Here is a 9,745-nt window from a genome sequence, read left to right on the forward strand (position 1 = left end):
CGCTACTCCCCAAACGGTAATCTGATAAGGACCCTAAATGGACCCTGTTGTTTTCTCCGACTATCGGGCTCACTCGTTGATCCTCCTCTCTCCTCCTCAACTTCCCCTGCCATTGTCGCTGCTGCAATGGCCTCCTCTCCTCTGGCTATGCGTCGAATTGCTCTCGCGCTGGCCTCCGGCCTTCTGCTGTTCTCTGTATTCGCCTTGGCCCATGAAGCTGTCTCAGTAGGAGACCTCTCCGTGACCCAGATAGAGGATGAACTGCAGGTATATCATCCGTCATGCATGCGACTAGATCCAACAGATTTGCTGCATCCGAAGCTACACCTCCAGAAGCTAACAATGTCAGAATTGTCCTCTCGTCGAATCGCTCAACGAGCACAAACGCGCCTCCAGCCCGCAGACCACCAGTCTGACGTCGAAGATCTTCGCTGTGCTCTTCCCAGGGAGTCCGGCCGTGAACGCCATCCTCGCGACCGTCTACATCTCTGGTCCTCCCAGTACGCTGACTTCATGCGCACCCCGGTGTTCAGCGCCCCGCTAACAGCCCCAGACTTCCTCCTGGCCCTCTGCCCGCCCAACATCGACCCGTCGTCACTCTCCGTCATGGTCGCCTTCGCCGTGGGCGGTCTTCTGGGAGACACGCTCTTCCATCTGCTCCCAGAGATCTTCCTCGGAGAGGACTCCCCGGACCACGTGCGCTTCGTGATGGTCGAGCCGAACCGCAACCTCCTCCTCGGCCTAGGCATCATGGTCGGCTTCTTCACCTTCGTTGCGATGGACAAGACCCTGCGCATCGCCACCGGCGGTGAGGGCCACGACCACTCCCACGGCCACAGCCACGCGCACGCGCACGGTACTCCCGAAGCCGCAGGCTCGGCCTCCGGCTCCTCCCCCGCGACATCGTCCACCGCCGGCGAACTCAAGCAACGCAAGGCGCAACAGCAACAGACCGCCGCATCGTCCCCAGCGGCCGACCACACTGGGAGGGAAACCAAGGAGATCAATCCCAGCGTCAAGCTCGGCGGGTACCTGAACCTGATCGCGGACTTCACGCACAACATCACAGACGGACTGGCGATGTCGTCGTCGTTCTACGCGTCGCCCACCATCGGTGCGACCACCACCGTCGCCGTGTTCTTCCACGAGATCCCCCACGAGGTCGGCGACTTTGCGCTGCTGGTGCAGTCCGGCTTCTCCAAGCGCAAAGCCATGGGCGCGCAGTTCGTCACCGCCATCGGGGCGTTCCTGGGCACCTTCATCGGCATTGCGGTGCAGGAGCTTGGCGGGAACGGCGCTGCGCAGGGCGGCGAGGGTGTCGCGGCCGGTGCGGGCCTCTGGGGCACGAGCTTGTCGTGGGGCGATATGTTGCTGCCGTTCACGGCGGGCACGTTCTTGTATGTCGGCACTGTGTCGGTGATTCCGGAGTTGCTGGAGACCGGGAAGGATAAGCGCGCCGAGATCAAGAATACCATCGTGCAGTTTTTGGCTGTCGCGGTGGGTGCGGGCATTATGCTTGGGTAGGTTTTGTTTCGTGTTGGGTGGTTGTGCTGTTGTGCTAACTTGGATAGGATCTCGTGGGACTAAGTTGGGTTCCTATGAGTCCCTGATGCCATGGTGATCTGGCTCAGCTACATTGGATATACGTATGCCTACTGTCTGTGAGGAGCATGTTCCATCCGGAGAAGTACGATGATCAAGGCGGAATATATAGTCGTCAATGGCGATGTATATTCGCGGCCCTCGGCCGTATCTACCCGCCAGAACTTCAACCCGACGCCAAACCGGTGGAACCAAATATAGAGACAGTGTCCGAAATAGATAGCAAGACAGGAATGAGATGACCTTGCGCACAGCGCGCGGATGCATGCGAAGTCTAAGATGCGACACTACTCGTTGTAGTGGTATACCTGCAGGGGACATTAGTCTTGATCTAACCGCAGCAGGTCCTCCGGGCAGCAACTTACAAAATAATCCGGCAGCCCGAACACGGAATACCCCAGGCGCTTCGCCATCTTGGCAAATCCCTCCGTCTCGACGAGATGATAGAATGGGAAAGCGGGGAACATGGCCCCGTCGCGGTGCACATCGGCCTTGACCATCAACGCGGTACCGCCGACGCCGTCCAGCTCAATGACGCGACCAGGTCTGGGGCTCGTGGTGTCGGCCAGATGGGCCATGAGCGTGCGATAGGTGGGGAGCTCGGCGTAGCCCTCCAGGAGAATCTCCTCGGGTTCCATGTTATCGGCGAGGTTCTGGGCGGAAGTGCTGTCGATCCAGGAGTTGTAATCGTAGGGACGGACGTCCATCTTCTTGGTGTCGGAATTGTAGTAGCGCTGGTAGCAATTGGGGACGATGACGGGGCGATTGTGGGCGGTCAGGTCCTGAATGAGGGAGTTGGGGGTCTCGACGATGTCGGCGTCGAGCCAGAGAACCCAGGAGGAGCTGGGGCCGAGGGTGGTGAAGAGGAGGCTGTTGCGGGCGCGGCTCATGGACTCGCGGCGGGCCTTCTGGTTGGCTAGCTTGTGGCGCTCCTTCTCGTCCTGCGACTGGAGGGGCGGGTCGAAATCCTGGCGCAGGATACTGATGCTGGCGAAGCGGCCGTCGACGGGGCCGGACTGCGTCTTGCCGATGGCCTCCTCCAGGGCGGCGGTGGCGGCGTTGCCGTCCTTGGTGTGCGGGATGATGAACCCGATGGAGATGAGCTCGTGCGGGTAGCTGAGGCTGACGAGGTTGTCCCAGAAGCCCTGGTAGAAGCGTGTGAGCGGGGTCAGGATGAGGACGCGCTCGCCCTTGGCGGCGGAGTCACTCGTGCTCGTCAGGTCGTTCAGGTTGTAGTGCACGACCGGCGGCGGGGCCTGGTATCCGTCCTCGCGCAGGGGCTGGGACTTGAAGAAGGGCTTGGTCGGCGGGGAGAGAGGGTTTGCGGCGGCATCGTCTTCACGGCGTTGCTGCGACGAGGCGGAGGAGGAACCGGAGACGGGGACTGGGCTGTCAGAGGCGGAAGGGGTGAGGAGGAAGAAGAGGAAACCCAGGGCCAGGATGGCGGCCAGGATGATGGTCGTTGGACTTGTGCGTCGCATTGAGCGTGCAACGGCCATGATGGCCGTTCAACCGGGGGCGAGAAGAGAGAGAGTCGTACGTGGTCAGTCCAGCGATCGACAGGGTCTAAATCTCGGATAGCGGTCCGCGGAGAGGCCAGGTTGGCGAGATCTAGGGAAGGGAGGGAGTCGTGGACGGACCCACGAACATGGCGTCAGACGACCAGAGGGGGAGGAAGATTGAAGAAGCTGAGATGTTTGGCAAGGTGGAGGAGAAGGACGAAGATGAAGATCGACGGAGGTGAAGAAGGCGAAACGGCCGGAAAAGAACGGCAGAACCACGTTTCATCGCCTTCCGCATGCGGCCATCTATATAGACCTTCACCACACCTCGGCCCATTCACGGATAGCTATAGGATAGTATACTGCTGAATTAATCTATCATGGTGGACGTCTTTTCATGCCGGATCTTCGCCGCCAATGGAATTGCCTCCGTCTAATCTATATACATTCAACCCGGCGGTCGAGCTCTATCTATGGCAGCCACCGCATCACACCCTCAAATGCAACCAACGCCATCGCATTCGCCGGGAATGCTCGCAGGAAACAGGGCACGAAGCCCCTCCAGTACCCTCTCCACCCGCGTTCCCGATACACCGCGACCGCAGCGTCCTTCCACCACCGGAACTGCCGTTGTCCGTCGCCCAGCGCCCCGCCCATTGGGTCCGTCATCAGACGCTGTTTCACCACATCCGAGGGATACGACGTGATCCAGAAGATTTGGGCCGAGATTCCACCGGCCCAGAAGTTGACCGCCGGCGCAGAGAGGCTGGTCCGCTCTCGCATCAACCGCGAGAGGACATCGTAGGAACCCCACCAGAAGAAGAAGAACGACCGGAAGAGAATCGTGGCGAACAGGCCGCGGTACAGACCCGAGATGCCATGTGTGCTGAGCTGTAGCGCGAATTAGTTGTCCGTATATGGGGGTGGTACGTGCGAGGCAGCGCCTTACCATCTTGCGAACGCAGTCAATCGGCCCGCTGTACAGTCGCTGCGATTTCTCGGCCGCGTATTGGATTTGCAGCCGCGCTTTGACATGCTCCACCGGAGCGGCGATGAAGCTGACTGTTGTGCCTGCCATGATGCCGGCGATACCGTGGCCGAAGCTGGGGAGGACGTTGGGGTCCGGCTGGTGTCGGGCAAATGGCGTCAGATGTCGGACCTCAGGTTTGGAGAATACGTTCTCCAGCAGGAGGCGGCGGTAGAGGGTCAAGGAGCCCAGCATGCTGAAAGCTGTTAGCTCCGTGGGCTCAAAAACCCGGAACAGTCTAAAGTCCCAACTCACACAGAATCCATCACCATCCATCCGACCAGCGGTGGTGTTGCCCCTTTATACAGTCCAGCCACGCCCTCTTTCCTCACAGTCTGTAGTACACAGTCCAGCGGGCCTTTGAAATGGCCCTCCTTACTCGTTTGTAGGCGAACTTTGACGGTATCAAATCTATCAATCGTCGTCAGCGCATGGATGTCGCGAACACCTCGCGAGCGGCGCAGTGGGCACATACGGATGGCCGACTAGAACGATGGGTCAGCGAATCTGCCACTACCTCCCACACAGGAGTACATACCGCTTAATTTGGCGATTCCCGAGAACACGCCCGCAACAAACCCCTTGTAGTCGTGTTTGGAGCTCGTTGACGGCGCATTTCCCCCTCCCGACCCAGCCTTGCCCATCGTCGACTGCTGCACCGGGAGTTCGGAGGTCGTCGATGTCGTGACGGGTGTAGAAGCCGACGACATTCTGCGTCGCCAATTGCTCTGGCAGGTCGCTCGAACAGTGTTCCAGAGAACAGAATTTCGCGGTCCGTTATCGGATCAGATGTGGCGACGATCCCCGGGCGCGGGAGTGGTGTCGAGGGGGAGAAGAAGGGGGATTATATTAGTCGGACAAGACCCCTGGTGGTATGAGAGAGTGTATCTGTATTGCAGGTGCAGAAGAGGAGGTTGAAGAGGAAGAAGGGAGTTGAATGTCTTCCGAGGATGCCATCTTGTGCTGTTTTGCACCCCGCAACATCGGGGAGAAACTGACCAACTCCGGTAGCCGAAGGAATTGGTTGCACGGGTTGGGTATGCGTAGGATGTTTTGATGGAAGCATTGTAAAAGGGATATCTGAGAATATTTTGAAATAATATAGTCGCTCCTGTATATTATTTCTATATGGTTGGTGTCTCATATAACATCATACGCAGCACCTACTAGAGCCTTCGCGGATTTACTCCGAGCGCAGCATGATCGATATCAGACCATGGTACAGACACAGCTCGAATGACAGAGACCTACCTCACCAGGCAATTTCCAGCATAGGTCAGTATTAAGGCTTCTGGAGTATAGGAACCGTGATAAATACAGAACCAAGGTAGATAGGACTTCCATCAATCAACATGAATATCGCCACTCATTCTCTGGCACCGGAAATGACGGCCCACCCCGATGTACGCAGTAGGCGACCTGTCGCCTGTAAGATCTCGAGCCGTGACCGTCTAGACTACGGCATATCAGACCACCGCCACAGGCCATAATCCTCTGGAGGAGCCGGGATGGGATCTGGGGACGATCTGCGACAATCAATGTGTCTTGTGTATCTGCAGCCGTTTAGGAGATTTGGAACCCGATGGGGCTTGGAAGTCTAATCGTCGTCAACCAAGTGGATCAACGCGAAAGATGAAAACGCTGACTGCGTCGGATCCCTTTTCCTTGGGCCCTTTTTCCCTTTTGGGGCTGTAGGCAGTCTCGGCGGCTCCCCTGCGGACGCCGTTTTGTATATATTCAACATTCACAGTCCTGTTTACCATTCATCACACTACCATGTCGGGTCTGAATGGCCCCCACTGCCGATGATGACCCCAAAGCAAACGCGCTCCTCAAGCTCTCGCGTGCGGACCGGCTGTCTAACGTGCAAGTATGCTATCAGCCCCCTAACATCTCGGCGCCTCCACTGACAACAACACAGAGCACGGCGAGTCAAATGCGATGAGACTAAACCGGTCTGCAAAAAGTGCCAGTCTGCCAAACGAGAATGCGCCGGCTACCTCAGTGCGAAGGACGCCGCTACGCGTGTGGTCCCGGCCAAGTTCACCGTCTACATGCCAGGCATCGAACGGCCGAAGAATGTATTCTTCCCGCAATTTAGCGGCGACCAGGAGCGTATCTCTTTCGAGTACTTCTTCCTGCGCACGGCTCATTCCTTTGAAGCCGAGTTTTCCACCTTCCTCCTGTCTCTCGTCCGGGACGACCCAGCCATCAGCCACGCCCTGATGGCTGTCGGTGCATTCCATAGAGCCTTTGAGTGTGGAAGCATACGGGACCCCTCCTTCCAGAGTCGTATCCAAATCTTCGCTTTCCAGCGGTACGGGCATGCCATCCAGTCGCTAGTCCGTCCGGCCCAGGCCCCGGAAAACGCATCCTTCCTCGCGGCCAGTGTCCTCTTCGCTACCTTCGAGGCGCTCCTGGGAAACTATAAGCTGGCTTCCCTTCATCTGCGTTCCGGGATTAAACTCGTCCAGGAGATGCTGAACGGCCGCGCATTTCCTTCGTCATCGGAGGCGGTCCTTAAAATGCTGCAGCCGCTGGATTCTCTGTGCATGCTGCGTGGTCAAAGGCCCCTCCCCATGTATGGCCCGTGTCCGGAAATCCCAGAAAAATTCCAATCCCTGAAGGAGGCGCGGAAAAGCTTCCACGATCATCTCGCACTACCCTCGCGGCTCCACATCTTGAAGGAACACTTAAACCTCGGTGGCTTGGGGGGCGACGTCCATGCGAGACTGACCCTGAGAGAGGAAACCATGCGCGCCCTGGTCCATTGGGAACAATGGGCGTCTTCATTTGGGAAATACGAAGCCGACCGGGGTCAAGAGTACCTGAACCTCTCTACCGAGGCTTTTGCCCTCCGGACATGCTTCGTGATCGCCAAGATCTACTTGTCGTTTATTGATTGCCCCCTCAAACAAGACGGGTCGCCACAGATTTCCCTTCAGGACGGCCGGCTTCCTGAAGTCTACTGGCTTCACGAGCTGTGCTTGAAGCAATCAGGTATGGTGGCCCCCCAGAACTGCTTATCAGAGCTAACGGGACCTCAGTCTGTGAAACATCGCCCGTCGTGGCCTTCCGAGAAGAAGGAGTGGCTGTTACGTTTCAAGTCGGCGCCATGGTCGGCATCTTCATCAGCGCTTTCTATTGTGCGGAGCCCATTTTCGAGCATATCATCAATCATCTATATAGCGTGGGTATGTGGAATTCGGAAATTAGCATGGGTGTTATGCAACGTATGACCAACATACGCATTTGAGAATCTTGTTACGATATAGATTATTTACTGTGTCTACTTCAATGGGTTTGACGATTAAAATTCCGATTACGGCGGATACAGGTATGATTGACTCCTGTATATCCGGCCGAAAGCCAGAAGATACTGCGCTGCTGGCACGCAGACCACACATGGGCCATGCCGGCAAGAACCAACGGCATAAGCAGAGCTCATACTAACTGCGAACTGAAGGAGCAATCTAGACGACCTAGCCAGATCCCTATCACACTGTCATTGAATCTCGGGCTGTAGATCTCGTGGCGAACAACTGGAATATCTTGACCAAGACCCACACTTCCACGAGGCTTGGGGCATCCCCGACTGATGTGTCAGAGTACTACAAGCTAAACCTTCAACGGTGTTTGGCATCTGTCGCTGAACTCACCCCAGAAAGAGGATCTAGGGCCGGCTTAACCAGGCCGAAGAATTAGGGCGAACCAAGAAACAAAGGTCGTGGGCTAGGGGATCCCAGGTCAAAATCCTATTGCTCTAAAATCAAAAAGGATAGCACTACCAGCTTACGAAGCCCTGTTGGCAGTAGTTGGAGCATTGAACCCACGGATCAAGTTTCGTATTGGACTAACCATGTAAGGAATCATTAATCGTGGCTGAATTGGAAAGATCGTGGCACAGGCAGATTTTCGTGCCATTGGCCTCGTGGTAGCCCATTGTAATCGGTGGAACTGTCCCACACGAGTGGCGACAGGTGAGATGAGTGGCGCAGACCCCGATCCCAGGGTCATCTTATATAATACATAGTATGACAGGACGCTTCTCCACGAGTCATGGTTAGCCTCTCAGCATGGGCTCTTGACGATCAAGATCTGCCCGAGTTGCCCGGCGCTACTCATGGGATAACCCAAATACGTATAAAGTCAACCAATGGGAGATATGAGAGTCTGACTTGGGGTTTCCAGACCGTGGGCTTTTCCCAACAAATTAGGGTCCTACGTGGCTCTGAAATTACTATTCGTCATTTGTATACTGCCAGACATAAGGCTAGGGATGGACTATTAAGCCTTTCCTCGTCTGAGGGAGCGAATGCACTCTATACTTTACCCCTGCGATCATCCCCTATGAGTATGAAGACATCCTACGGCATGGTCAAGGTTATAAAGAGACTTCGCTCTATAGACGACGCTCCCCAGACTCTTGCCAAGTCGGGAGGAGACATACCAACTCCCGGCAAAGCGAATTGGCCTGGGTTGTCTGGGGCAAACTACAGCTTGAAATGTCCATCATGGTGCAATTACCAGTTGCGGAATGCACCGCGCACCCAGTCGGCTAGTCTTTTCCTTAGCATCGGACAAGGTCCGTGGGTATCTTCTAGTTGATTAGGGAGGAACGGGGCCTCCGATGTGGAGGGATTGCCGTGCCTAGATGAGTTTGTGCGGCACACTAGGTTTGCCACTCGGGATGTTCGACATGCTGATACTCTCCCGAGATGAAAGGGCTGGCGTCGGCTCCTGACCCCACTGGTATGCATTTCATTGCCGACGTCTCGAACGGTCGTACTGGACCCTCCACGTGGTTCGGGGCCTTGGTTTGCAGTTTAGTATGACGGCATTGACCCTGGCGTGCGATGCCAATGACGTCATGAAGAGGATTCATCTCAACAAGACCAGGATGTTTGGCACTGGCAGACATTGTCTATCTCGGATAACATAGTCTCGTAGATACAGTTATACAATGCCCTTCCTTACTGACACCCATGAAAACGTCCACATCATAAACCTCATCCATGCTTCCATCTCATTCATGAGCAATATGCTCCTCGTTAACCCTCGTTAACTTAGTGCTTCGCGGCTTCTACAGATTGATGAGCAGCTGAGAAACCAATTGAGAAGTAACAATATCACATACCCTTGTGAACATCGGCCTTAGTATCATGGGAGAATTCGTCCTTCTTGTCCACAATGGCATCCTTGGCAGCGCTGGCACGGGTGCTCAGCTTAGCATCGGAGTCCTTCGCGACGTTCTTGTTGGCTTCCTTCGATGCTTCAGCGCCGGTGCCCTGGACTGTCTCAGAGACGTAGTTGGCAGCGTTCTGACGATGAATTGGTTAGTTTGGGGCTTGGATGGGTGCATATCCTCATACAAGACGCATCAACCTACCTTGATGGTCTCCATGGTGGTAATGTAACAGAGTGACAGTTTGCTAGAATAGATGTAACCTGCAAGTGCGAAGTAGAACTAGCCAGTCGCGAAGTTATCGGGCTTTTATAGGCCAACCAGCATTGACAAAAACAAGGCATTGTAGCCTGTGTAGATGACGATGGCGGATCCACTCGTAAAGATTCCCTGTTTCTCAGACTCCTGCCGCTATGTTTGTGCTAGTAA

The 9,745-nt window shown here is 55.7% G+C and overlaps 4 protein-coding genes across 4 annotated transcripts; 2 read left to right on the forward strand and 2 right to left on the reverse strand.

Moving 5' to 3' along the window:
* Positions 1-1,905, forward strand: BDV59DRAFT_175341 (Zn(2+) transporter YKE4). The gene is made up of 4 exons (XM_073689250.1): positions 1-267; positions 350-500; positions 554-1,520; positions 1,572-1,905. Exons 1-4 carry the CDS (start codon positions 127-129, stop codon positions 1,585-1,587), a joined length of 1,275 nt encoding a protein of 424 aa, XP_073549154.1. The 5' UTR covers positions 1-126; the 3' UTR covers positions 1,588-1,905.
* BDV59DRAFT_192342 (mannosyltransferase complex subunit MNN9) lies at positions 1,890-4,841 on the reverse strand (the record flags this gene model as incomplete). The annotated part of the gene is made up of 6 exons (XM_073692032.1): positions 1,890-1,910; positions 1,968-3,069; positions 3,589-3,995; positions 4,054-4,327; positions 4,387-4,542; positions 4,666-4,841. 6 exons carry the CDS (start codon positions 4,839-4,841, stop codon positions 1,890-1,892), a joined length of 2,136 nt encoding a protein of 711 aa, XP_073549155.1.
* Positions 4,842-5,939: 1,098 nt separating this feature from the next.
* On the forward strand, positions 5,940-7,387 carry BDV59DRAFT_200744 (Zn(II)2Cys6 transcription factor; the record flags this gene model as incomplete). The annotated part of the gene is made up of 3 exons (XM_073693653.1): positions 5,940-6,001; positions 6,053-7,131; positions 7,179-7,387. 3 exons carry the CDS (start codon positions 5,940-5,942, stop codon positions 7,385-7,387), a joined length of 1,350 nt encoding a protein of 449 aa, XP_073549156.1.
* Positions 7,388-8,729: 1,342 nt separating this feature from the next.
* grg1 (putative glucose repressible protein Grg1) lies at positions 8,730-9,678 on the reverse strand. Its single transcript, XM_073689251.1, has 3 exons — positions 9,521-9,678; positions 9,269-9,452; positions 8,730-9,214 (listed from the first exon to the last, which is right to left on the reverse strand). The coding sequence occupies exons 1-3, from the start codon at positions 9,533-9,535 to the stop codon at positions 9,198-9,200; spliced, it is 216 nt and encodes a 71-aa protein (XP_073549157.1). The 5' UTR covers positions 9,536-9,678; the 3' UTR covers positions 8,730-9,197.
* Between the last annotated feature and the right edge of the window lie 67 nt (positions 9,679-9,745).

Source organism: Aspergillus ambiguus (assembly GCF_047715705.1).
Source record: "Aspergillus ambiguus strain CBS 117.58 unplaced genomic scaffold BDV59scaffold_10, whole genome shotgun sequence".
Lineage (NCBI taxonomy): Eukaryota > Fungi > Ascomycota > Eurotiomycetes > Eurotiales > Aspergillaceae > Aspergillus > Aspergillus ambiguus.